The sequence below is a fragment of the Bactrocera tryoni genome, unplaced genomic scaffold, assembly GCF_016617805.1.
Source record: "Bactrocera tryoni isolate S06 unplaced genomic scaffold, CSIRO_BtryS06_freeze2 scaffold_517, whole genome shotgun sequence".
In the NCBI taxonomy this organism is placed as follows: Eukaryota; Metazoa; Arthropoda; class Insecta; order Diptera; family Tephritidae; genus Bactrocera; species Bactrocera tryoni.
In genome coordinates, this window is record NW_024396204.1 from 362550 (window position 1) to 389602 (window position 27053).

General features: G+C 33.5%; 6 protein-coding genes and 1 long non-coding RNA gene across 14 annotated transcripts; 4 read left to right on the top strand and 3 right to left on the bottom strand.

Moving 5' to 3' along the window:
• Positions 1 to 694: 694 nt before the first annotated feature.
• On the top strand, positions 695 to 2956 carry LOC120781249 (ribonucleoside-diphosphate reductase subunit M2). Its single transcript, XM_040113397.1, has 4 exons — positions 695 to 886; positions 1003 to 1230; positions 1861 to 2589; positions 2652 to 2956. The coding sequence occupies exons 1-4, from the start codon at positions 830 to 832 to the stop codon at positions 2802 to 2804; spliced, it is 1167 nt and encodes a 388-aa protein (XP_039969331.1). The 5' UTR covers positions 695 to 829; the 3' UTR covers positions 2805 to 2956.
• A 6356-nt stretch (positions 2957 to 9312) lies between these two features.
• LOC120781229 (5'-AMP-activated protein kinase subunit beta-1) lies at positions 9313 to 11644 on the bottom strand. Its single transcript, XM_040113365.1, has 3 exons — positions 10686 to 11644; positions 9860 to 10090; positions 9313 to 9786 (listed from the first exon to the last, which is right to left on the bottom strand). Exons 1-3 carry the CDS (start codon positions 11328 to 11330, stop codon positions 9640 to 9642), a joined length of 1023 nt encoding a protein of 340 aa, XP_039969299.1. The 5' UTR covers positions 11331 to 11644; the 3' UTR covers positions 9313 to 9639.
• A 130-nt stretch (positions 11645 to 11774) lies between these two features.
• On the top strand, positions 11775 to 14035 carry LOC120781228 (cytoplasmic tRNA 2-thiolation protein 1). Of its 4 annotated transcripts, XM_040113364.1 has the most exons (4): positions 12445 to 12776; positions 12902 to 12957; positions 13020 to 13175; positions 13243 to 13331. In XM_040113364.1, exons 1-4 carry the CDS (start codon positions 12686 to 12688, stop codon positions 13246 to 13248), a joined length of 309 nt encoding a protein of 102 aa, XP_039969298.1. In that variant the 5' UTR covers positions 12445 to 12685; the 3' UTR covers positions 13249 to 13331. The 4 variants fall into 4 exon arrangements, with proteins under 4 accessions (XP_039969297.1, XP_039969298.1, XP_039969295.1 ...); XM_040113363.1 differs by lacking the exon at positions 12445 to 12776 and adding an exon at positions 11775 to 11843 and having other exon boundaries at positions 13020 to 14035; XM_040113361.1 differs by having other exon boundaries at positions 12484 to 12776; positions 13020 to 14035.
• A 1092-nt stretch (positions 14036 to 15127) lies between these two features.
• Positions 15128 to 16720, bottom strand: LOC120781288. 2 transcript variants are annotated; one of them, XR_005706043.1, is made up of 6 exons: positions 16600 to 16720; positions 16237 to 16522; positions 16139 to 16186; positions 15829 to 15903; positions 15564 to 15651; positions 15128 to 15312 (listed from the first exon to the last, which is right to left on the bottom strand). It is a non-coding gene; the product is annotated as an uncharacterized LOC120781288 (long non-coding RNA). The 2 variants fall into 2 exon arrangements; XR_005706042.1 differs by lacking the exon at positions 16237 to 16522 and having other exon boundaries at positions 16600 to 16707.
• Positions 16721 to 17341: 621 nt separating this feature from the next.
• LOC120781286 (uncharacterized protein DDB_G0287625-like) lies at positions 17342 to 19378 on the top strand. Its single transcript, XM_040113484.1, has 4 exons — positions 17342 to 17532; positions 17589 to 18348; positions 18736 to 19081; positions 19139 to 19378. The coding sequence occupies exons 1-4, from the start codon at positions 17493 to 17495 to the stop codon at positions 19259 to 19261; spliced, it is 1269 nt and encodes a 422-aa protein (XP_039969418.1). The 5' UTR covers positions 17342 to 17492; the 3' UTR covers positions 19262 to 19378.
• A 97-nt stretch (positions 19379 to 19475) lies between these two features.
• On the top strand, positions 19476 to 26990 carry LOC120781258 (NAD kinase 2, mitochondrial). 4 transcript variants are annotated; one of them, XM_040113410.1, is made up of 9 exons: positions 19477 to 19942; positions 20219 to 20363; positions 22200 to 22494; positions 24092 to 24332; positions 24395 to 24601; positions 24658 to 24794; positions 25403 to 25545; positions 25611 to 25736; positions 26697 to 26990. In XM_040113410.1, exons 2-9 carry the CDS (start codon positions 20324 to 20326, stop codon positions 26798 to 26800), a joined length of 1293 nt encoding a protein of 430 aa, XP_039969344.1. In that variant the 5' UTR covers positions 19477 to 19942; positions 20219 to 20323; the 3' UTR covers positions 26801 to 26990. The 4 variants fall into 4 exon arrangements, with proteins under 4 accessions (XP_039969347.1, XP_039969344.1, XP_039969345.1 ...); XM_040113411.1 differs by having other exon boundaries at positions 19477 to 19918; XM_040113412.1 differs by having other exon boundaries at positions 19477 to 19846.
• On the bottom strand, positions 25761 to 26686 carry LOC120781259. The gene is made up of 4 exons (XM_040113414.1): positions 26506 to 26686; positions 26335 to 26449; positions 26125 to 26252; positions 25761 to 26068 (listed from the first exon to the last, which is right to left on the bottom strand). The coding sequence occupies exons 1-4, from the start codon at positions 26563 to 26565 to the stop codon at positions 25844 to 25846; spliced, it is 528 nt and encodes a 175-aa protein (XP_039969348.1). The 5' UTR covers positions 26566 to 26686; the 3' UTR covers positions 25761 to 25843.
• Positions 26991 to 27053: the final 63 nt, after the last annotated feature.

Below are 27053 nucleotides of genomic sequence, written 5' to 3' on the forward strand. Positions count from 1 at the left end.
AGTGAAATATCAAATTTTGCACAACACGTTCAGTAATAATACAGGGATTTCTAAACAAGAAAATTAATTTTTATTAAATGTTTTCCAAAATGAATGTTTCTCCTATTTAAAAAAGGCAATTTAGAATAAGGTGTTGATATATATATCCTCATATTTTATAATAAACAAAATATATAAATTTCAGCATTTGTTCGTTATACAAATTTCTGAAGATTTCGATAAGTATGTAAAATATTAATATTCCAAAATTACTAACATATAGAGCACATAAAGAGGGTTAATAAAATATCATAATTCAGAACTTTTGAATTTTAATAACATGTGCCTTTGTCGTATATATTAGCAGAAATAAAAACGTAAAATTTGTATGTAATTACTAAATATGTAAAAACAATGACCATCAAATTTCTAAACTTTGAATTTGCAGTACGAAAGCGTATTACAACATTTGTAATTTCTTACCTATAAAAATAGTACAGTTTTAAATGAATTTTTTGTGGAGACTTTACAATTTCATATACATACGTTCTCTGATCTGGATATTTTCACCTCTACACCGCACATGACAATTCGCCTTTTTATTCACCTTCTCCCTCATACATTCGTAAACAAGTACAGTGGACAACAACAAAGTATTTCCCGCCGAAACGTGCGGTCGACTGCAACCTTTGTGGAATCCCCTATAAGAGGAGGTAGGCAATGGGTTTCGCTTCAAATAGTTTTCTGACGTCGAGTAAATTGTGTTAATGGTATAGTCGGACTGTGTTTTACAATTAAAAGAATTTTACAAGTGTATTATATTAGTCATTACCACATTATTAAATATAAAATGGAATTCTCTGGTAAAGAAAACATCACAGAAAATCTGGAAAAATTTTCACTGAAGGTAAGAGAATTTTTGGCTGTTTTAGTACAGATTGGCGGTTTTGTCAATTCAATAAGTGCAACTATAATAATATGTTTTTTTTTATTTTGTATTCATTTCTAATTGTTTATTTACAGAGCCCTAGAAAAATTTTGACAGACGTGAATAATATTCGTAAAATGTCGATCGGTGATGAGAATTTAGCTTCCAAACAGCAGGATTCAACATCAGTTGAAAAAGTAACAATAGCTAATAAACCTGCAGCACCATTTGACCCATCAATTGAACCATTACTGAAAGAAAATCCACGTCGTTTCGTAATCATGCCAATTGAGTATCCCGATATATGGCAAATGTACAAAAAGGTATGTACATATGTAATTTAAATCTAGGATAGCGTATAGATAAATTTATGTTAAATAAAATACGTATGTGTGTGTATAATTCGATGTAGATTTTTTAATCGGCTTTGACGTCGACGTGATGAGCATGTTTAAACATGTCCATTTTCAAGAGAAAGGTGCAGTTTTGCAGCATTCTTATTTGAGACAATGAGGGGGGAGCAATTTTCATTATTAACAAATACTTATACATGATATGATTCATAACTTTAACTTATGGTATACTAAACCATATCTAGCACGTATAATTTGGCGCGCAAAGCATATGTGTTGGCGCAAAATAATTCCCGCTCGCGCGTTTATTGTTTGATAAGTACTTAACTCAATTTGTTTTTTTTTTACGAAATTTATGTAAATCTATTTTTATTGCGAAAAGTTGTATGCTACGAAAACTTTATAATAAGTTCGGAAGGAAGATAAAAAAACTTCAGTTTTACATAAAGCTCTTTTTTATTACCTTTTATACTTATTTTGAATTTTATCTGAAACTGTGTTGTAATTCTAATCGTTATAATATAAGCTAGTGCTCACCAACTTATTTACATGTATTTGTTTATTCAAACTTATTTTTTTGGCCATATTTATATATTGCAGGCAGAAGCATCGTTCTGGACAGTAGGGGAAGTAGATCTTTCTAAAGATATGGATGATTGGGCACGTCTAACTGATAATGAACGACATTTTATTTCACACGTGTTAGCCTTTTTCGCCGCATCTGATGGTATTGTGAATGAAAATGTAGTTGAACGCTTCTGCCAGGAAGTCCAAGTGACAGAGGCACGTTGCTTCTATGGATTTCAAATTGCGATGGAGAATGTGCATTCTGAAATGTATAGCATATTAATTGATACATATATTAAGGACTCGAAACAAAGGAATTACTTATTCAATGCTATAGAGACAATGCCTGCCGTAAAGCGTAAGGCAGATTGGGCGCTTGCTTGGATTTCCTCGAAGTCGGCCAACTTTGGTGAACGTGTAATTGCATTTGCTGCCGTTGAAGGTATTTTCTTCAGTGGCAGTTTTGCTTCGATCTTCTGGCTTAAGAAACGTGGTTTAATGCCAGGCTTGACATTTTCCAATGAACTAATTTCACGAGATGAGGGACTTCATTGTGACTTCGCATGTTTGATGTTCCAACATTTAATACAAAAACCAAGTAATGAGCGAATTGTTGAAATAATTTCTGAAGCTGTTAAAATTGAGCAGGAATTCTTAACTGACGCTTTGCCGGTGAATTTAATCGGTATGAATTGCAAACTAATGTCCGATTATATCGAATTTGTGGCTGATCGTTTGCTTGTCGAGCTAGGAGTGGGAAAAGTAATATTAAACCCATTCATTGAAGTAGGTAGTCTTGATAATTTTTTTGATAATCTTTTCAGATCTACAACACACCGAACCCTTTCAGTTTCATGGAACTTATTTCATTAGACGGAAAAACGAACTTCTTTGAAAAGAAAGTGGGTGAATACCAGAAATTTGGCGTAACTGCTAGTCGTATGGATCATGTTTTTACGTTAGATGCTGATTTCTAAAGACGACTTGTATAACTATATATAACTATATAAACTATAAGATATCGCTTTTATAAAAAAAATATTTTTTACCATAAGATAAGATAAGATAAAATTGATAAATGAGGAATAAAAGCCTTAACAGTAAGTAAAACAAATCACAAAAAAATTCATTGTTTAACTAATTTCAATAAATTATAAATATATGAAAAAATTATGAGATATTTCGGCGGCCAAAACTTTGTAGTGTAACAAATTAAACCCGAAATTTCGACAAAAAGGTACATATATTTTTTTTTACTTTTAGTATTGAAGCACAGCGTGGTGGCATTGAGTCAACATGTTTTTGGCATCTTTCGCTGGAAATACGACTCCTATACGTTTTTCACAGCCTCCCATAGTTGCGTGGGCGTGGTCGATGTCGACTTACATCGAGTTACTGTCTCCTTGTCATCAGTCCACAAATTTTCTATGCGGTTGATGTCAGTGTACTCTAGACATTGTGGGTGAGCAACTAAGAATATTTTGGACTCCGACATAAGTTTTCTAAATGAATAAAAGTAAAATTTTAACATTAAAACTGAAAACTTCAATTAAATAAATGAATTTCACCGTTATTGTCAAATTTTCACAAAAAATTTCAGATACTTTTAATTTTTCAAACACTTTCACGCACTACTAAGATTTTGACTGACCGAAAAGGTTGTGCAAATAAAGAGTCCCGCAATTGTAACAAAACCAACAAGCCAAGCAAAACAAGTTATTCATGTTTTCATGTCAACAGCTGAAGCTAACTGATTTTGAAATGTATCCCAACAAAAAGTTGTAATAAAAAAGTATTCACAGATACTAAATGAATGCCTAGCACTACTAAGAATTTGACTGTACATATAAACACATAGAGACTAAAATAGATTGTAATAAATAGACTAAGCTATAAAAATAAAATCTAAAGAAATTATTTGTAAATAAAGCCCCTATAATGGTTTTCAAATCAATTGAATTTTAAATGAGTTTTGAAATCAAATCTATTCCACAAAACAGTTTTTACGCTTATCTGCTACCAAGTGCATGTTCATGTTATTTAAAATATAACTATTAATATCGTAAGTTACGCCATCCCAACGTTAAATTAAATTTTCGGAGTTGCGTTTTTGGCTCTAGTTTGTGGAAATGTTCCTTCATCTCATTTAGTAAAGGACAAAATTCTTCCCTATGGAAACAAAAAAACGTATGTGTATACAAAAAGACCTTTTTAAAAAGCAATTAAATGTCAATAAAATTTTGACTTATTTGGCGTTAGAAGTTCCAATGAATTTGAGTGATCACAAAGACTTTTCGTATGCGCACTTCATCAGTTTTAGTCTTAACACTGTAAAATAACTCAAACCTAATGTCCACTCGGGTCGGGTTTAGTATCGCGCCGGTTAATGTTGGTTCACTGTACCTAAACGAAAGAACCAAATTGAAAATTTTAAACACACATGTATGCTTAAATTATCGAACTTTATTTTAAAACATATTTTATAAAAATCGGTTCACAAATTCACTTTGGGAAATGTTTAGTATCGCGCCGGTTAAGTATCGTTTATGGAGAAAAACAGGGGGGGCTACCCCCCCTCACGCCCCCTTATTGGAAAGAGGAAGGATCGAACTTTTTAATAAACCCACCCTTGACCCCTAGAGCCCCTATAGACCTGTAGGGAGCCCTTTGAAAATGACCAAAAATCAGTGTTTTTGCTCAATTTTCCATAAAAACTGAAACCAATACAACCCAGCCAACATTTTTGTAAGTTCTAATTAGAAGAGCGAGCATTGAGACGGTTGTGTTATATTATAAAAATAAAGTACCTACATTTTTAAAATAATATTTTTTCAAAAAATTATTATTTAGTTTAATATTGTTAATTTACAGAAAAATTATGCAAATTGGTTTGGGAATAAGCGAAATCTTAAATATTATTGCTCATTTTAAATGTATTGTTTTAATTGGTATATAAAATGTATGCCACAATTATGACATAGTAGTCCAAAAATATGAATTCTTATTTTTCCCAGAAATACGTTTGTAAAAAAAGGATCTTTTTCTTATTATCTTATTTTTCCCAGAAATATACATTTGTAAAAAAAAAGGATCTTTATCCTTTGTTATTATTTCATTTTTCCCAGAAATACATTTGTAAACAAAAGGATCTTTATCCTTTTTTTATTTTCCACATAAAAGATTTAAACAGTTCAAGGGCTCAAAACATGGGCTACATCAGCTACCTACCCAAATGCTACCTTCGCAAATGATAAAATAAATTTTTCAAGAGCTCAAAGCATGCGCTACATCAGCTCGAACCTACCTACCCTACGCCTTTGCGCAAATGATTATCTTATGATAACAAATGCAAACATACAGATTTGGCAATGGCAATAGCAATAGATTTGACAGTTTGCAAGACATAGATTTTATCCTGTCGAGATGCCCCGTTACGCTGCAGTTACATATGAGGAACTCGCTTTCAAGTCGACAACACCAAAATGTAGTAATCAATTCATGTATTTACATATTTATATTAACCCGTCTAATTTTTTCCTCGATGTCAAACTGTGCTACACGCGACATACTTTTTCCCATTCCTCTCGTTGCGATTTGTTAGTTGGACCACAAAACATTGGTATATTGCTTCCATGAGTTGTTTTGCACAAGCAGAAAGGTGTTGGAATTATCTTTTATATATTTAAATAAAATTAATTTCACCAGTCTTCTTTATGTGAAATTCTATATCTCAGGATATACCTGTCCAATTTCAAATTCGGTACACAGGGTTATATTGACATGTCCATCTTACACTGCGGAAATGGTTACAATCGAACTAACCAAGCTTATTTTTCAAATAACAAAAAAAAAAATATTTTGACAGATTCATTGTTTTTATAGTATATAAGTCAAGTGGCTATGAATATAACTTTCCAAAAATAATGTCCTTAAGGTATGCCATCTCTAGTTCAAATATTTCCAGAATTAAGCTGCAACTTTTTAAGAGTCCAGAAAGGTAATACATATGTGAACCTCAGTTTCTTTGGTTAACATTTTACCGAAAACATGAGTCAACCTGTAAGATACTATATTTGTTTTAAATTCAGACGAAATCTGTTTATGCCAATAGTGTCCTCATATACTAAGTATAAAAATTTTGGTACTTCCGGCTGACTTATACCGAATATACAGTATCCGTCAATTTGTGAGTTATCTAAATGAAATTCACAGAGCTTATATTTCTAATAACAATAGGGGTTTGTTGTTAATCTGGTAGTTCGTTACTCGGTAAAACGATAATCTGTTAATTTTACAAAATCAAAACCCACGTAAAAAACTACTGAGTAACGACTAACGAATTAACAAAGCTGGTCTGAATACCCCTATTATGTCAATGTACTTTAAATAGATTAAGTCGGATATATACTTTTCCTCATATACTTAATATTAAGATTCAAACCGGTTGGGTTTATCTATCTATCTATCTATGTTGGGTTTCAATAGATGTCGTTGCAGTCGTATATCTCCAGCGTTACCAATCACATTGTGTCATACCTTATAGTGTTGGAAAGGTGAGATTTTAAGTTTCATTTAACCATAAATAAAAAAAAGTTAAAATAATGAAGACATTTGCTATATTTTGAAATTTTTGTATAAAAAGGGAAGAATGCCACGGAAGTACCCAATGAAATTTGTAAAACTTACGGAGACGATGCTGTATTAGCTCGTGTAGCACAAGAATGGTTCTCTTGCTTCCGTTCCGGAAATTTCGAGGTGAAAGATGTACCTCGCTGGTCGACCTATCGTTGAAAAAGTAGAGTAGTAGTATTATGGAAAAGATTGACCAGGACCGTCACATAAGCAGCCATCACATCGCTAAGGTACTCAACACTCATCGTCAAACGGTTTTGAACCATTTAAAAAAGCGTGGCTACAAAAAGAAGCTCAATGTTTGGGTACCACATGAATTGTCTGTGAAAAGTTTATTGTACCGAATTAACATCTACGATTCTTTGCTGAAATGAAATGAAATCGAACCATTTCTCAAGCAAATGGTAACAGGAGACGAAAATGGATCAAATACGACAATAATGTTTGAAAAGGAATCACACTATGAGCTGCTCCAGCCTGATCGAACGATTAATTCTACATTTTACTGTTAACAACAGATGCGGTTGAAGCAAGTAATCGAGAAAAACGGCCAGAAGTGATCAACAGAAAAGGCTTCGGCTTCCATCAGGACAACCCTAGACCACCCACATCCTTAATGACTTGGCAAAAACGCGGAGAGATTGGCTGGGAATTTTAATGCACTCACCATACAGCCCTAACCTTGCACCATCGGACTATCATTTGTTTCGGTCAATGCAGAACTCTCTTAATAGAGTAAAGATGGCTTCAAGAGAAGCTTGTGAAAATTACTAGTCGCGGTTTTTCGCCAAGAAACCAGAAAGTTTTGATGGAATAATGTCTAGCGGAATAACGGTAAAAAGTGGTTGTTGTTGTTGTTTTAACGGAAATCTAATCCCCGTTGGGATGGTAAATGTCATTTGTGTTGTCGTCGATGTCATCTAACGGTAGGCCCAAGAAACGTGCTGTTTCGACGGGGTCGGACCAAAGGGAGAAGGGTGTTAGATGGGTGGGGTTTGTGGGGCATGCAAAGAGGTGGTCAGTATCATGCGGAGACTCGTTGCATGCAGGACATACGTCGGGTATGTCAGGGTCTATTCTGGATAAGTAGGAGTTTAACCTGCTACAGTATCCAGAACGAAGTTGTGCAAGGGTCACACGCGTTTCTCGCGGCAGCTGGAGCTCTTCGTCTGCGATGGGTGGTGGTTTAACTCCAAGAACGCCATTCACGGGAAGGGAGTCGGTGAAGGTGTTAATGGCTCCGCTGTGAATGGCGGTCAGTACCTGTCTGAAGTTAGTTGCGTCCGAAGTCCGGTCGGCGTACTGTACGACGTCGTCGACGTAATCCAAGAATGACCTTTTGATGCTCCTAGGAGGCGGTTCCGCTCCAAGCAGATGACTGCAGGGGTGATTTCTGAAAGCATCCCAGCAGGAACTGCCTGGAGAGGAGTTCATTATGCTCCTTAACTGGGAGCATAAGCGTCTCACTGTGTAGGTGTTCAATGGGAGACATCAAAAGGCATCCTGTAGTGGTCCGGAATGCAGTGTTCTGACACAGGTCTGTAGTTTCCTCATCTGCGTACCACTGCATCCAGGCGACCATATGGGGGCTGCGTAATTGAGGACCGGCCGGCCGATTGCCTTGTATGTTGCCAACAACGTTTCTTTGTCTTTTCCCCATGTGCTGCCGGCTAGCGACTTGAGGATTTTATTGCGGCTCTGTACTTTGGCGATAATCGCGGTCGTATGAGGAGAGAAGGAGCATAGACTGTCGAATGTTACACCTAAAATCTTAGGATTGTTGACAGTCGGAATTTTGACGCCGTCGAACGCAATGTTAAGCTCAAGTCTATACTCCTTCGTCCAGTTTGTGAATATGGTCGCTGTGGATTTGGTGGGGGAAAGTGTGAGATTTCGTGCAGTGAGGAAACGAGAAAGGTCGGAGAGGTAGCTGTTTACCTTCGAACACATGCCATCGATTCCATTGCCCGACGCCAATATCGTGCAGTCATCAGCGTACGAGGTTATGGAAACTCCTTCTGGTGGTTGTGGGAGTTTCGAGATGTAGAAGTTAAACAGTAGTGGGGAGAGGACACCACCCTGCGGAACCCCCTGTTTAATTCTTCTCAGTTTAGATGTTTTACCTCGAAATAGTACGGATGACTGGCGACCGCTCAGATAGTTCATGGTCCACCTCTTTAGCCCTGGAGGGAGCGTAGTTGTTTCGATGTCCTGCAGTAGCGTTGTGTGATTGACCGTGTCAAACGCTTTTGACAGGTCCAACGCTACGAGGATCGTTCTTTCGCAGGGTGGTTTCTGGTTGAGTCCACTTAACTATCTGGGCGTTTATGACGCTAAGTGCTGTGGTGGTGCTGTGCACTTTTCGGAATCCATGCTGGTGGTTGGCTAGGCTCAGGTGGTGAGTGAAGGTCGGGAGTATCAAGGCCTCAAGTGTCTTCACTACTGGGGAGAGGAGAGTTATCGGTCGATAAGATTCCCCTTTGTTGGCGGGTTTCCCAGGTTTCAGTAGTGGGACCACTCTTCCGACTTTCCACACATCGGGTATTTGAAGAGTGGTCAGCGACATATTGAGGACCTTGGTGAGATATCCTACTCCCGTCGAGCCTAGATGCTTTAGCATTATCATGTTGATTCCATCAGGGCCAATGGATTTAGATGATTTAGCTTTTTTGATGGCACCCTGAACCTCCTCATCGGTGAAAGTAAGTGGCGCGCCTTCGTTTGGCATTTTTACTTATGATAGTATTGCAAAATTAAAAATGAATACTCCTGATAGAACTGTTGATATTTTGGAAATTGGTTTGGTTACTCTTATGGACGTGTAGGCTCTACTCAACGGAAATAAAATTGCAGTTATAGTTGACAATATTTATTGTAACAATTTAAAATATATTATGATAGAATTTAACCATCGAAATACAGTATAAAGTAGGACAGAGCTACTATAATAGTTTAAACAATGTATGCATACCTTTGACTGAGACAAACTCATACAAGATGATAGGACCAGAACAAAAACAAATTAAAAATACAAATACCTAGCAAGAGCACCAATTTGACAAAATCGGTCGTTTTGTTGTGATCATCCTTTATGAATTCCCCTTTCCTTTGGCAAATATTGTCCCAATACTTACTCCTACAAACATAATTTGATTATGTAACCACTATGTAAATAATATTTTAAATGGGCTTATAAAGTAAAGTGGTAACATATTTTTTTCGATAACGATGCGTTGCGCTCAATACCATAACGCCATCCTTTATAGATAATGCATAAAGATGATTAAGCATAACATGATTAGGTTCTGGAAGCAAGGTCGGCTCACACTGAAATATTTGTAATTAGTGCTTGTAATTTTCATTTACATACATGTGATTTATACAGATGATGTATGCTTACCGAGAGCGGTGTGTCTTTGTTGAGTATTACTTGGAGCAGATGCGGGGGCAAAACGGGGGGTCCAGAAACTTTTTCCCATGGTTTAGGCTGCGGAACTTCTTGCGAATACTCTTTTTCTGCGTAGTTTGGGGCATTTTCACTATCTTTAGCAAGAGCCTGAAACACTTCGAAATCAGACTGACGTACTGAAACTAAATTATTCTTAATGCCGTCATCATTTTCGATACTTTTCTGAAAATTTTAAGAAATTGTTTTTATTTTTGAAGCTTTGTGCTATGGTACAGGAATAACAGAATTTTAAGAGATCTTATTGTATTGCATTAAGAGAAATATATACTTATGTGTATTCTATTATAACTGGCCAAAACTTACAAACATATGTATGTACATATATGGTTTTCAGAACAGAAACGTGAAAATTTTAAAATATTCACAGGGACATTTTGAAGATAATGTAAATCACTACATTGAGTATAAATTAATAAACACATACACATAAACTTATTTTTCATTGTTAACTTTGAACTTCAATAAATGTGGGAATTACTTATATAGCTCTATTAATCAGTGTTTTGCAGCCTTAACTCTTCACCATTGGCATGCGTATAAAAGTAACATTAAAATTGTACAAAATCACTTCATTTTTACTGCGTCTTAATCACGTCAACACATCTAGTTATACGTTTATGTATTTATACATATATATATATACATATATGCATGTGTGCGACAAGGCCATTCACGAGATTATCAATTGTATGGTATATTGATTTATCACAATGCAAAAATAATGTAGACTGATTCTAATATTTTAAATTATGCGTACCAATTTGGGATCATGCTTCCATTCTCCATCTACACAAAACTTGTATTGATGATCGCCCTCTGGAAGGTCAATAATAGCCACGAAATTACCATGGCTACGTGCCATAGGTATTGGCTTCCATTTTGAAAAGGTGCCTGAAATCATCACATTTTTACCACCACCATCCCAACGCAATACGGTTGGCAAACCCGAATTTCTAGGTAGCTCTATTATGGAGCTTTCATCTTTGTCGTCATTAAAATCAGTAGTTGCATCTTTTATAGACATTATGCTGCCGGAATTACTATGAAGCAGGGTAGTACTGCCTTCGGAAACAGTATTAGCGCGTTTACGAGGGGTGGGTGTGGTGTTTGCTTCTATAGCAGCTCTGCTACCGACGGGCTTCGTGTAATATGGTTGATCTTCGTCTTCTTGCGAGGAACCACCGAGCAAGACTGAGCGTGCGTTCTTGTCATTTGCTACGTCTTTATCGAAAGTAAAGGTTTGAACACCACTGCCGCCGATGTCACCCACTACACTCATCCCAGGTGTTGCTGAAATCGAATCACCACGTCCAGACATTTCTCGAAATGGAGAGTTTGGTGTTGAAAGGTCACTTGACTTATGTCGTTCACGGCTCATACTGGTACTGCCTGCATTGCCCATAACTGGTATCACTTGGTTAAATGAAGTTTCGCGATATGATAAAAAAAATAATTCGCAATTATGCACAACCTTAATTATTTCTTTTCTAAATTATTAATTAACTTGCACGCAAAATATTTTGGCACGTATAGTCTTAGTCTTCTTAATTAGCAGTTTGTAGTTTATTTTTGAGTTCGATTTAATAAAATGCGACTGCACATTTAATGATTTGCAAATAAACGATGTAAATTTCGTTAGGTTACATAAATAAATAAATAAATATACATATGTATATATGTATATCTTTATGTAAGAATTTGGTACGAAAATAAAAATATTGTTTTGACTCGTACAAAATAAGGTGAAAAACGAACATGCAGCACGAATAGTTTAGTCGTTTTGTTTTTCTATTGTTTACCTCTGTTAATAGGTTTTTAATATCGACAGGTAATCGATAATAGTATCGCTAGCAATATTACATTGAAGGCTGCATACTGATTTTGTTCAGCGATAATTGTCTAAATTATTTTCATGGTAACTATTTAATATAATAACATATTTCAAAACTTATAGCCCTGACAGACGAGCAAAATTAATACGCCTTAAGTAACGCTAATGTGCATTGAAATTTTATGGTGACAGACGGCAGACTTGTGCATTGAGACAGCGGATTGTGAAATTTATTTATTTACTAAAAAAAAGTTAAATAAAAATGAGCAAAATAAATTATTAATAGAAATTTTGGTATTTTGGAAAATCAATATAAATTTAACGAAAAAAATCGTTTATTATTAACTTCGTTAAAACATTATAGAGTGAAATAAAAAGCAATAATCGATTGTAATGCGGAAAAAGTGTGTGAAAAGTTAAGAATATTGGAAAAATGGATAGCAAACTGTGCGTTGTTTATTTTCTGTCATCTAAAAATATTAAAATTTGTTTTTGTTAATATACTTGCACATAATTTAATTAGCAATACAAAATTGCTTACCTCTGATGCTGTAAACGCAAAGGAGGCGGCAGACTTCAAGTGACATCTCTCAAAAAATAGCAAAAATCGGCCATTTTTGAGCAGTTTTGCTACTCAAATTCGGTAAATTCAGCTATGCACGAAATTCTTGTGCATTACAAACTTACATTAACATGGGCCAAATGCGCAAGTAAATGTAAATTAAGTCCGCTAATGCTAATTAGCACTGTCGTCTGTCAGGGCTATTAAATAATCGTGTATTATTCAATAATTATACATGGTCAATGATTATTAGCAATGCGCGGCTTTCATTGGCCAATATTGCTAGAAATATATATATATTGAGCAATCTTAAATTATCTGCTGCGGTAACGCGTTACCAATAAATCTATTGCGTTAAGCTTTCATGTTAAGGGGACTGGGTATTAATTTTACTATCTTCATAAAAAATATTGTTTCTGATAAGTTTATCGAGATAACTATTGTTTGTGTAAACAGTAAGTAAGAAACATGTGTGAATATTATCTACTTTCAAAACAAACTTGGTAGTTAACTCAGAAAAATCTTTATACATTTCAATGAACAAAAAAATCAGTTTAAAGTAAATTTTCACTTTTTATAGATATAGACATGCCGATTAAATGTAAAACGGAATGTGGCCGAAATGCTGTACTAAAGGTAAGTATCGTCAACTAAAATTGCTTAGAAATTGTGTTTAATTATCTCTATCGTGTATATAGCGCCCAAAAACATCAGACGCCCTATGTAAAGAATGCTTTTTTGCCGCTTTTGAAGCAGAAATTCACTACACTATAATAACTAATAAACTATTTACAAAGGGAGAAAAAGTTGCAGTAGCCGCAAGTGGTGGAAAGGATTCAACAGTTTTAGCTTATGTATTAAAATTACTCAATGATCGCCATGATTATGGTCTTCAATTAATTCTTTTATCCATCGATGAAGGCATAACTGGATACCGAGATGACAGCCTTGAGACAGTTAAAAAAAATCGCGATGACTATCAAATACCTCTAAAAATTCTTTCTTATGATGAATTGTATGGTTGGACTATGGATCGTATTGTTGGACAAATTGGACGGTCAAATAATTGCACCTTTTGTGGAGTCTTTAGACGACAAGCTTTGGATCGTGGAGCAAAACAGCTTGAAGTAGATAGTATAGCAACTGGACATAATGCCGATGATATTGCAGAAACCGTTTTGATGAATATTTTGCGTGGCGATACCGCTCGTTTAAGACGTTGCACAGATATAAGAACAGGTGGGGGAGAGAACACAATACCTCGCGTCAAACCTCTTAAATATACTTATGAGAAGGAAATTGTTATGTATGCTCATTTTAAAAAATTGGTGTACTTTTCAACCGAATGTGTTTTCGCACCCAACGCATACCGAGGACATGCTCGTGCATACTTAAAAGATTTGGAAAGAGTTCGCCCCTCGGTTATTATGGATATAATACATTCTGGGGAGCAATTACTTTTTAAAGACACTGTTAAAAAACCAGTTCGAGGTATATGTGAACGCTGCGGATTCGTATCATCTCAGCAACCGTGTAAAGCTTGCATTTTATTAGAAGGATTAAATAGAGGACTCCCTAAGTTAGGGATTGGGAAGAAATCTAAAGGAGATCGAATGAGATTGAATCAGGATAAAGAACTCGCTTTAAGGGAACGTGCCAATTTAGTTAAAAATGATTTCTGATATTAAATAAAACAAAACATACTTTTAATTTAGTTTAACCTTATAATTATAACACAAAAACAACTTTTCATCGACAGTTAAATCCGTAAAATCTATTCAGCAGGCAGTGGCGTAGCTACAACTTCGGGCGCCCGGTGGTTGGTGGCTCATGAGGTGGTTCGAACAAAAGTGAATTTTTACAAAATATCTTCGATATTAAGTATAAAGAATTTAGGAACTGGAAGCCACGCAAATTCTGAAGTTCCAAAATTCTCACAATACGGTTTTTGAGGAAATTGATAGTAAATTTGCAAGACATCTTATTAAAAGCCATAGAAAAAACCCATTTTCGCCCTATATCTTGTACACTTTTGACACAATTTGCAGAAATTTTTGCCCGAATTGGAGTTTTTAAATACCATTTTTGAAAATTTGGAGAAATAAAAGTATTTGTTACATTCAAAGCATATGGTAACTGTGAGAGTGACACGTCGCTAGACAAAGCTAGAAAAGTGCATCTTTATGTCTTATCACTATTTTTAAGAAAGATATAAGACAAATTAAAAGACTGAAGAGTATTCGAGAAAAAATTAATATTTTTCATTGTTATTCAGATTATTACATTGTGAGTGTACAACTCTTTATCTTTTATAATACATTTTGTAAACAAATTTGTTGAAGCTGCGCCCGGGGCGACGGCCGCCTTCGGCTCCCCCTAGCTACGCCACTATCTGCAGGCAAGTGATTGTTGTTGTGGCGGCAGTTGAGTCTTTAGGCGGATAATATTAATAATTCCGTTTACTGGGCCTCCCGTTAGATGACGACGACGACAACACAGATAACACCATCGTAACGGGGATTGAGAAACATTAAAACAACAATAATTCCCGTTACGTAGACATAATTGTCGAGGGCTGTATATGTATGTAAATTATAGAGATCAGCAATATCTAAATATATGTTACTGTTCTGCGACGGAACAGTTATGTATCCGCCCTCTATGTCAAAAACTCGCTAAAAATTTTCCTAAGCTCACATTATATATATATACATATATACTCCGTCTATCACAAATTTAACGTATCAAAATTCATAAGGGAAATGACTATTACTGTCTGGTCTTTCCGAAATATATAAAAAATATATTTGGTTAGGGTTAAAGTAATTGCAGCATATATTTGTTATTTTATTGAATACAATACACTTTTATTTATTTATATACTAATATATGCTCGTCTCGGTCTCCAATATCCCGGTTACACCAACAAATCCAATTTTTTTAGTAGTATAAACTACGCCAGAAGCTAGCATTTGATCCATATGGTAGTTTCTAAGATTAAATAAAAAAATAGTTAAATGAGATATATATAAATTTATACATAAATTTGAACCTCAATATGAAACTCAGTGCCATTTTATAACCATTATCCATAACTGGCACAACAGAACAAACTTATTTCAAAAGAATATTGAAACGGTTCATTCAAAGTTGTACCATTTTATGGTTGTCTGTGAATGGTTTATAATATCATCACAGTGAAATATTGTACATATATTAATACTAAATCCACAACTTTTTACCTCTTGGAGATTTTTAATTCTCTCGCTGATTTTTAAACATCGAATATATAACCATGAGGAATGGTCTTTTCACCAGACTTTCATCATCCTAGAGAAGAGAATACAGTTTTTACAAAATGCTTTACTTTTATATTTATAAAAGCTATTTGAAATCGATCAGTAAAACAAATGAAATCACATTGATTCATAAGAGATGTCAGAAAAGAAAAAAATTTTTATCATCAGTGCCACGTTTACAATTTAAATAACTACTTTTTTAATTTACCTATAAAAACCCTCAAGTTGAATTCCATACTCCTGTGTAGTTTTAGTTAGTCTCCAAATGTTGATCTTTTCCAACCTGAAACATTAAGATTTCTTTATTACTTTCAAAATATGATTAAGAATCAATATACAAAAATGTTTGCTTCACAAAAAAATATGCATCGCAAATTTATAGTCAAATTTGGATTATGCTTGGGCGAAGAAAGTTTCTTTGCGAGTAAATAAAAAGCACTAGTAGAAGTGAAATTTTCTTCAAACCAGCGACTCTGTACTCGACTAACTTATATACTGAATCAGTATTATGTACTTACACGTATTATCCCATACTGAACTAGACATTTTCATCATCCAGCTGTAGACTGAAAAATAAATCAGTGAGTTTTTATCGTACATATAGACAAAACCTTACTAATACAATCCTTAAAAAAGCACGTGTTGCAATGTTTCTAGACCACATGGCTCATATATCATACAAGTCAACCACATGGCGATAGTCATTGAACGCACCATTTATTTGACAGAAATAAGAGTTCTACTATGCAACACGTATATATATGTGTATATATAGGTCACATAGTTATATAAAACTGCCATTGATTTTAATGTACATTAAATTGTAGCTAAAACTTGTGCATTCAATTATATTTTTGAAGTTTCCACAGCAACAGCGTTTTTCCTTTGGCAAAACGTTTGACCTTTCATGAAAAGAACAAATACTCCACAAAGGTATATAAATCTTGCCTTCAAAGAATACATTTATACTACTACTCACCCCAATTTTTTCAATGTTACAAGACAGTTATTTCCAAATACCATCACACGTGTTCTCATTTAGATCGAAATCCAAAAACTAATTAAAGCATCAGGAAGCGAACTACTTACTAAAATAAGCGCGACATCTAGTGTATAATATTTAAAGACATGGTTACCACATTTATTGCCTGCAATTAACTAAAAAGAAATATTTAATATAGAGGTTGTCGGATTGTGCAGCAGACAGTCCTCGTAAGAGTGCTGCCGTGTAAGAAAAATTGAGGTATAAGTACGAAGCAGAGAACGTATATATATTATTATATATATAATCAGTAATGCGTTAAGTTGTAGGAATTAAAAATAAAGATAAGTGGACGGTTTATCTAAAGCCGTGGCAATATGTCTTCATTATTATGGTTTTTGTGTGGTCTTTGTCATGACAATGGGCCTGCCTCTCGTTCAATATTTATTGTGAAATTTGGATTGCGATTTATATTGATGACTGATGCATACCGAGGGAATAGTACTACAGGTGCAATACTTTTCGCATAAGTAGTTATGCTAAATAAAAGCTTTATTGAAAAAATTAAATTTTATTTTTTGTAAAAATTGGGATAGGCGAAATTAGTAAGAAATATATTAGCGATATAAAAGTGATGGCAGCTTGTCATCATATAAATAATAACGGTATTGGTAACTGTGTAGTAGCTCTGTTTGGTAACAATATTCTATCTGTTTTCTATTATTCTTTAAGCTATCTAAGGTAGACTACCATCTAATAGAATTTTGATTAACATCTCTTTTTTTAAACGCTTGATTTATGAGAAGAGTAGTAGGAGGTGTTAATGCCTGTTAATATATTTGATATTAATTGACAGAAGATTTTTACAACTGACAAAGTCTTATTTTACGATGGCTTCCAATGTGGAAAATTTTATGGATATGTCGTTGGGTAAAAATGCATTTGCTTTGAAAAATCCCAATATTAATAAAAATAATATAATTTAGATGAATATATCGCAACAAGGAAAAATAGTTTACACAGTATTGATAAAAAAAGCACACGAGCAGGTATCAACACTTCGAATAACTTTGAAGCTGAAAGTCGAAATTCTAAAATAAGCAATGATGCTAACGATTATGGTGAGGTTATGGGTAAGAATTTCCAATCAGTAACTGATGAGAAGGCTCCTGTGAGTTCTAGTGGTAAATTAAATAAGACATTTGGCATTTGGCGAGGTCCAAGTTGCGAAACCAATTATATTGATCTGGATTATATGAAGGATGAATTTGATGAGATGTTTAATGATCCGGAATTACAGTTATCGAGTGAAGTAAACAAGAAAGTTCTGAAAGTAAAGAATCCCAATGATTTACGCGAACTACTTCAGAACAGTAAAATAATTGACTGCAGTACTATTAAAGGAAGTGAACAATGTTATCATACTGATAATGAAAGAAGCGGTATACAAAAAACCACCCAGTCTAATTCCACCACGGAAATACGACAAAGTGCAATGTCGTTTTTAGGAGGCAGTGGACAATTTCGTCGGCGATGGTATAAAAATCAGAATGCCGGTAGGCGCAATAAAGATGGATGCGGCAATCGAAGAAACAATTATATGAATAATGAAAGTCAAAATAAGATTTGGAGTAAGAATCGTAATGGAGGAAGTGGTAGTGGAGTATATAATGGAAATATTTTACCTATTAATCATAATGGACGTATTCATCGTTTTAATCAACGAAACAATGAAGATAATTTGAAGTACGTAAACGTTTACTAAAAGTCATATTTTTAGTGTCAGATAAATTTAAATCTTCAAAACTAATAACGGTCAGCATAGGTTTAATCAGGCGTTAAAAAATTTACCCTCAAACTAAATAATAAATATGAAATCAAATTATCGTTTAGGTTCTGCATTTCGAGTGACCTTTAGATATAAAACGAATTAAGCCAATAAAAAATAAATTTAAAATGAATATTTTTGAACTTACGCGGAACATATCTGTAGATAACATATATTTTCATTTTCACGACATAATTGCTTAAGTTCTAAATCTATTTTGCTTAGAAATACGTTTAATATAAAGTATTATTAAAATTTAGGACCTTACTGTGATTTTTAATTTATTTTAACACTTTGTTTTGTAGTAAAAGAATTAAAAATGTGCTGGAACAAATCAACAGTAACAATTCAGTTTACCTTAATAAACAGGCCGGTCCTGTTCGTGATCTGACAATTGAATGTCCAAGTATTACCGGACGTTTAACAACAGGAGTAGTGCAAACCACTCCACAACAAGTTTTGAAACCACCTGTAAACCAAGCACAAATTGATATAAAAGCTTTGCTAGGCGTCAATGACAATAATTTGAAAGCTGATACCATGGCAATGTGGGCTGGGAAATTGTTGGAGTTATTTCAGTCCGGCCAACAACAGATAGCTCACAAACCGATATACGATATGCAAATTCAAAAAGAAATTCACGAGTTACAGGTATTTTATTGCTATCATTGTTGTTTTTAAAGTAAAATATTTTTTTTCGTTTTGTAGGGTAAATCCTTACTTTACAAATGTCCCAGTGGTGAGGTCGTAAGCTCCGACGGTTCAGGAATTGATAATTGCAAAGTTACACCCAATTCAAGTGGAGTTACACTTAACTATAGGTTTGGCTAAACATATAGTTAGAAGAAACTTAATATCTATCTATTGAAAAAATTGGCCACATTTACATTTTTATATTGAAATGAGGTTTTTATAAGTTCTCTATTTTCTGCTTTTGTTATGGATTTTTATTTTATTTTTTAAATGGATTATAAAATTAAAGTTGAATTTCATAGATGTATTTGTGAAAAAATCAATTGGAACATATTTTGATATTTGTATTGTTTTCTTTTGTATAGTTGTGGTAATGTTACGTTATTTTACATTTTAGGGGACGATGAGTCGCGAATAAAAGGGCGATTTTGAAAATATGATTTTATTGTGATCGCAATGTGTGGAAAGAAGAAGCAATTGTAATTTTAGTTTAACAAATATATGCCCCTTTTATCAATAAATTGGAAGACTCGACTTAATTATCTTTGCTACTAATACTTCGAAATGCAGCGTGTTCAACAGAGATAATAAAATTATAATGGTTGACGTAGCTAAATAAAATATTGACATTTGTAGCATAAACTAGAGTATTGTAAAATCAGTGATGTCCGATAAGTCAAAGCGAGAATATTTTTTTGAGCTAACCGGTGTAATGAATTGAAAGTAAACATTAATTTGCAATCATCATATTAGTGTTTCAAATATAATACACATATAGACAGCGCCCAAAATAATGTAAAATTGTTGTATTGAAATTAAGTAATTTAAAAAACCTTCCCTAATAATAAATCCAGTAAATATACATAATTTGTATATGAATATACATACATAACGTGTGTACATAGAACATATAATCTGTCGCTATTTAAAAAGAAGTAGTTAGTGAATACAAATATATTTTTATACGTAATTACTTAACTTAATGCTGAAGATTTGTTGTGTTTATTACCCTCATAGACTTTAATCGACCTTAATGAAAGTGTAGAAAAAATGCATTTGAAACTAAATAATAAAAACTTTATCCTATATTATAAGAACCTAACCGGATTCAATCTTTGTTTTGGAGTGGTCTATAGTAATTAGCATTGGGAGAAACGAAACTGTTGGATAGCACAAAATACAAGAAAATAGGAGACAAAAATGTTGAACTCAAAAACAATGACTCGTCAAATTGCAAAAGGTAAATATATGTAAATATACTATTTTTTTTTAGTAAAATGAATTATTTTTATTGTTTTATATGTATTATTTGTTTTTGAAATTAAAAATAATATTTAATAGTTTATGTTTTGTTATTACATATTTGTTTATTGAGCTTATTGTTACAAACTTGTAAAATTCGTGAGAATATGAAATCTAACTTTAAAGATAATCTTTCCACCAAGAAATAAAATTCCATAAAAATAAAATAATAATCTATGACCTTCTAAGGAAGAGATAAAAAGATCCAAACACAAGTGAATATTGGTTCACACTGTGCAATACCAATTATTATAGAACATTGTATACGTAGGTATAATGTTTTACAAATATTTAAGAGGGATAAGTTTGTTGATAAGACATTTATTTTGAAAGAGGAATAATCCGAAAAGGAACAAAAGCAAAACTTGAAAACTAATGTTTGAAGAAATTAAAATCTTATCAACTATTGAACTGACAGAGCCATGGGCATTAATCAGTTAAAAAGATTAAAAATATAAATAGGTATAAAATATATGTATAGCTTGTGTAGAGTCGTATGTGTGCAAATACAATAAAAATATACTACTAATTACATTTGTGCAGTATCTAATACTATCTAAGCATGTATATATACATATGTACATATTGGGTAGGTGAAAAAGTCTTTTCGTATGCATATATCAAACACAAACACCAATGCAGATATCTCTTATAAAAATAGATCAATATCTTTTTAAGTCCCAGATATGGGATATTCGCATTCTAATCCCAATGGCCGATTTTTTTTATTATATTTAGACTAATAACCGTTTTCGTTATTTCTAACTAACTTTAATCAGTTTCTTTATAAAATAGCGTGAAAATAAGTAGTTGTTTTAAAATGTTGTATAGTGAATTTGGAATTTCCGTCTAATTTTAGTTCGAATATTTCGGTAAATATACCAGAAAATATTTTCCCGCCAAATGGTTATTTTTAAATCTTTATTTTGAAGTCAAATTATGTTTTACTTAGCATATAGTAATTCGTCTAATTCTTCTATCCTAATTGACGATTCTTCACTAACTGCAGTACAAACAACACGCGAACCAAAACCGTCCAAGTGTTATACCAAATCCCTTTAAGGTACAATTTAATGGTATACTTTCAAGGTTCATCATAGAATTTCACCCACTATTTAATTTTTCATATCGCTTAGTTCAAGCAGATAATTTCGCATAACATTCACTTATTATATGTACTAGAGTGGAAAAGTGAAAATCAAATATTTTCATATCTTCTTTGGCGCTTCAACCAAGGGCAGTCTGGGCCGATAACACGAATTAACATTATTAAGCAAAACATTCTTCTTAAATTTTGCTGGGAAACCATTCAATCTAACCGATATGTGGTATAAAATAAAACAGAAGTTCTATAATAATGGGTTTGGACCGATTTCATAATTTTTTGACGTTTTATTACAAGTAATATAGTAATTTTATTAAAGACATCCTATATTCCGTATTGAATGATTTATACGGTGAAGAGTTAACTGTACGAGTGAATATTATATAAACTTATAAATTAGATTTGTTTGAGTAAACTTTGAGTTTACCCGATATGTGTAGCTTTAAGTCCCATTTGATCCTATTTTCTTTAATACTCTAAGCAATTTGCCCAAACTAAATGTGGCGTTTTGTTACTATAAGAATTTTGAAAAGATCCTCAATAATCTATAAATTCGTTCGTTCAGGTAAACTTACCCTTTATTCAATTTTATTTGTTTGAATTATTGTCCGATATCAGTAACTGCATACAAATGTATGTATGTACATACATATGTTTTAATTCTTTTAGAATATCGCATGTGGCGTAAAATAAGCAGCTATAACAAGGGTAATGGGAGTATGGCTAAATTTCCATCAACCCAATTTAAATTACAACGTGCATTGATTGTTACCAAGTTTTCACGATATGAATTCGAACAGATGCGCTATCCACAGCTCAGCCGAGAACAATTGGAGAAGAAGTTGCGCGATCGTGGCACTGACTTTGAAATGCTTATGTACCTACATAATTTACATAAGGACTTTGAAAGAAATGTGGTGCAAAGTTTTCTTAATGTGGGCTGTGAAGTGAAGGTGGCTAATAGGTAAATGCATATACATACATATGTAGGTCTGATTGTTGCATTTTTTCGTCGACATCTTTCATATTAATATACTCGTATTTTGAGAAACCATTTACAGTCGACTCTAACGCACTAGAACCGTCACTAATGAAATGTTCCTAAAAATTGTCAGCGTATTTTAATTGTTTATTGCTATTGATAATTGAGCTATAGGGAAATCCTCAATGTATTTCTATATGTTAGTTTTTAATGTTACGCCATCTGCATCCAGCTACTTATATCGGGTGATTTTTTAAGAGCTTGATAACTTTTTTAAAAAAAAAAACGCATAAAATTTGCAAAATCTCATCGGTTCTTTATTTGAAACGTTAGATTGGTTCATGACATTTACTTTTTGAAGATAATTTCATTTAAATGTTGACCGCGGCTGCGTCTTAGGTGGTCCATTCGGAAAGTCAATTTTGGGCAACTTTTTCGAGCATTTCGGCCGGAATAGCCCGAATTTCTTCGGAAATGTTGTCTTCAAAGCTGGAATAGTTGCTGGCTTATTTCTGTAGACTTTAGACTTGACGTAGCCCCACAAAAAATAGTCTAAAGGCGTTAAATCGCATGATCTTGGTGGCCAACTGCCCATGCATCCCGAAAAATGCACTGCTTGGTGTGGTTTGTACGCTGGTGGAATCATTGGACCGTATTTTTCAAAGATGCTGTTGGACGCAACGTTACGGTGAATGGCGATCGCTATCGTTCGATGCTAACAAACTTTGTTGCCAAAAATGGAAGAACTGAACTTGGTTGACATGTGGTTTCAACAAGATGGCGCTACATGCCACACAGCTCGCGATTCTATGGCCATTTTGAGGAAAACTTCGGAGAACAATTCATCTCAAGAAATGGACCCGTAAGTTGGCCACCAAGATCATGCGATTTAACGCCTTTAGACTATTTTTGTGGGGCTACGTCAAGTCTAAAGTCTACAGAAATAAGCCAGCAACTATTCCAGCTTTGGAAGACAACATTTCCGAAGAAATTCGGGCTATTCCGGCCGAAATGCTCGAAAAAGTTGCCCAAAATTGGACTTTCGAATGGACCACCTAAGACGCAGCCGCGGTCAACATTTAAATGAAATTATCTTCAAAAAGTAAATGTCATGAACCAATCTAACGTTTCAAATAAAGAACCGATGAGATTTTGCAAATTTTATGCGTTTTTTTTTTTAAAAAAGTTATCAAGCTCTTAAAAAATCACCCGATATAAAGCTAAATAGAGCAAAAACTTCCAGAAATTGGAATCATTTTAGAAATAGTGGTTTTGTGAGTGTCGACTGTACTTTCAAATCATAACTCATTGACTGTATTTGGTTCGAAGAACTTTCACTATATAGAGAAATTAATCCATGAAAAAATCCATGATCCATGGCTGCAGAGTGACAATAGTTGGTCCTATACTGCATTGCGTACTGATAAATTAATTACATATTTAATTTATTAATTTGCAAGATTATTTTTAGCAGCTTTCATATTTTTTAAATTATCCCCATATATACATACATGCTTACATACATATGTGTCTGCATCTGTTTGAATGATTGATGAATGTTTGAATTTACTAAAATTAGAGTCGAATTTAGAAGCTCTCTAAGCAAAGAGATCATGAAATGGGCTGATTTGATTGTACCGGTAGGCGGTGATGGAACGTTTTTGCTAGCAGCGGGACGGGCTAGTCCACTTTTTGCTCAAAGTCAACAGAAAACACCAATTGTTGGCTTTAATTCAGATCCCCAACGATCAGAAGGACGATTAATGTTGCCAAAACATTATACAGAAAATACAGCAGATGCGGTATCCAAAATAAAGAGCGTAGGTAAATTTAAAAATGTTTTTTACGGTTTTTAATTGCGTGGATGAATTTTATTTGACAGGGTGATTTTCAATGGATGTATCGAACTCGCATCCGTACATCTATATTAGGCAGTAATGGCAAAATACCCGAATCCACCGACTTATATCGACACACGGTAACCAAAATGGAGCAAGAGAAAACTGAACCAGAATATTTGAGCAAAGCTTGGTCGTTACGTTATAAGGCCAAAATGAAAAGAGTTTTGCCATATTTGGCGCTAAACGAGGTTACTAGGAATTTATATAACATTAAAATATATGGGATCAACTTTTTTTATTGCAGGTGTTCATTGGGGAGCAACTTTCGGCGCGTGTATCCCATTTGCAATTAGTTATCAATCACGAGAACATAGATAATAAAACAAAATGTTCGGGGTTATGTGTAAGCACTGGCACAGGATCAACTTCATGGCACACAAGGTAAATGCGTATGATGTATAGATTTTATTAGGATCTCCCGTAATAGATGTTGTCCTGTTAAAACTTTTTCGTTTTACTTATGTATTCAAGAACTAACATCTATAACTTTTACTGTGCCTTACTTAAATGTTTGAATTATACGAAGTTAATAAGTATGAATGCAGTGTACGTTCATATCTCGAAGAAGTATCATTACTTTATTCCTCAGTTATGAGGAAATGATTATTAATTATTTTTCATTGTATATATTTATATATTTTTTCTTTCAAAATTAATTGATTTTTATTTTTCCTTGCAAAATAACAGTTATTTCATAATTTTTATTTCCCCGCTTTAACTATTATTCTGTGAGTAATAAATACAAGTTATGAAATAACTATTATTTTGTAAGAAAATACACCCCAATACCTTAATAAATGGAAGTATCGTGATAACGGGAACCGATTCCCTCGAAGGCAGGTTGTAAATGAAATTTCTTGTGTGGGATGATTTATTGGCTACAGTAGCTCAAACATTTTTTCGTGTTTGACGAAGCGTAATCACTCAATGTTTTTTTTAACAATGGAGCTATAGTTTATATCTTGACCTATTTCTTTTACATATTTCAGCATAAATCGCATTACATCCCAACAAGTACAGGACCTATTAAGCATATTACCAATTCCTGACCCTGGCTATGATAAACCAAAGCCAGTTTTTGATTCAGACGAAATAGCTACTCAGTACAATCAAAATTTACGTTTCGGTCCAGGTAATAACAGCTACAAATATCTACATTAAATACTAATCCTCAGCGGAAACATGATTTTGATTCAGATGATCCACGCTTGTGTTATTCGATTCGTGAGCAAATATGTGTGGGAGTTTGGCCCAGTCCAAGGAACTTCAAAGCACGCAAATTTGTAAATAGCTTATTTGTGAAGTCCCGTTGTATTGATGCGAGTAAGTGCATGTTTATAGCCATGATATTTCCCCTTTTTTATTGTTACATATGTATGTATATCATTTTACAATTGCTATATATTAATGACAACCGCTTAACATACCTACTATACATAATTTAAATACTCGTAGAAACGTAACACTTGCAGTGTTAATTTACTTTGTAAACAAATCATAAATATACCAACCATTGAAATGGTAAGGAATAAGTGAAAAGGCACCTCCAGTAGATACATGGTCCATATAATTTCCATAATGTTTTCTGCCACTGAAGTAATACTATAAAAATTCCAAAGTATACATGGCAGTAGAAATGTGCGATTATTCCGTTTCTATAAGAGAAATTTTAAACACTATAGGCAAAAATATTTTACTTTCAATATGCTACCGGATTAATGATCACATTGACGGCCAATGTGTTTAATATGATTGTCAATAATCGAAAACAGAACCCAAATTTCGATAAAATAGTCGGCTCGATCAGTTCTTGACCAAATCGATTTGCTATTTCATTCCCTACAATTATTCATAAATTATTCATTTTACATAAATATGCAATTTTTAAATTCGTTTTGCTGAGAGTCGAACCACAATATACCATTGAATTTATAGTTCCAGCCAACATCTTGATTTGCAATCAGCAATACAATGGCGAAGTTGTATACAAGCAGTTTTACTGTTTCGGTTTGAAATTCAAATAGCAAACTAGGATCCTGCACAAAATTATTAAATACATATGTACATATAATCGTATTTACGAGTTGCTTACCCTAAAAAGCGACTTGCATTTAATAAATGATGACTGCTTCTCTTTTTGTTTATCTAACATGTTTTCAGTTATTCAGACAGTTGACACTTATTTTCACATATTTCTCAATCGTGTCTTATATTTTAAATGATTAAAAAATCATTTCATGTGTCAAATATAATAAATCTGCAAACGATTTGTTATTTTTTCAGATCTTGTTATTGATGGTAGCATATCATATCCATTCAATGATGGGGCGAAGGCGTTGTTGGAAGTATACCCAGAAGATTCATTACTTACTATATCCTTGGATTAAAACGAAATTTATATTTTTTAGCATAAAGCATAAATATTATGATGTTGAATAATATTGTATATATGTACGTATGTAAAACTATAATTATACAAATGTGTATGTATGTAGATTATTAGATAATAGATTTAAGCGCATATCTACTATGAATGTAAAGTGTGTCTGCCTAGTGCATATTCAGTTATAAATTTGAATATACAGATATTAATTTTATACATATATATCTTGTACATACAAAGGCCGTTTTTTAATTATT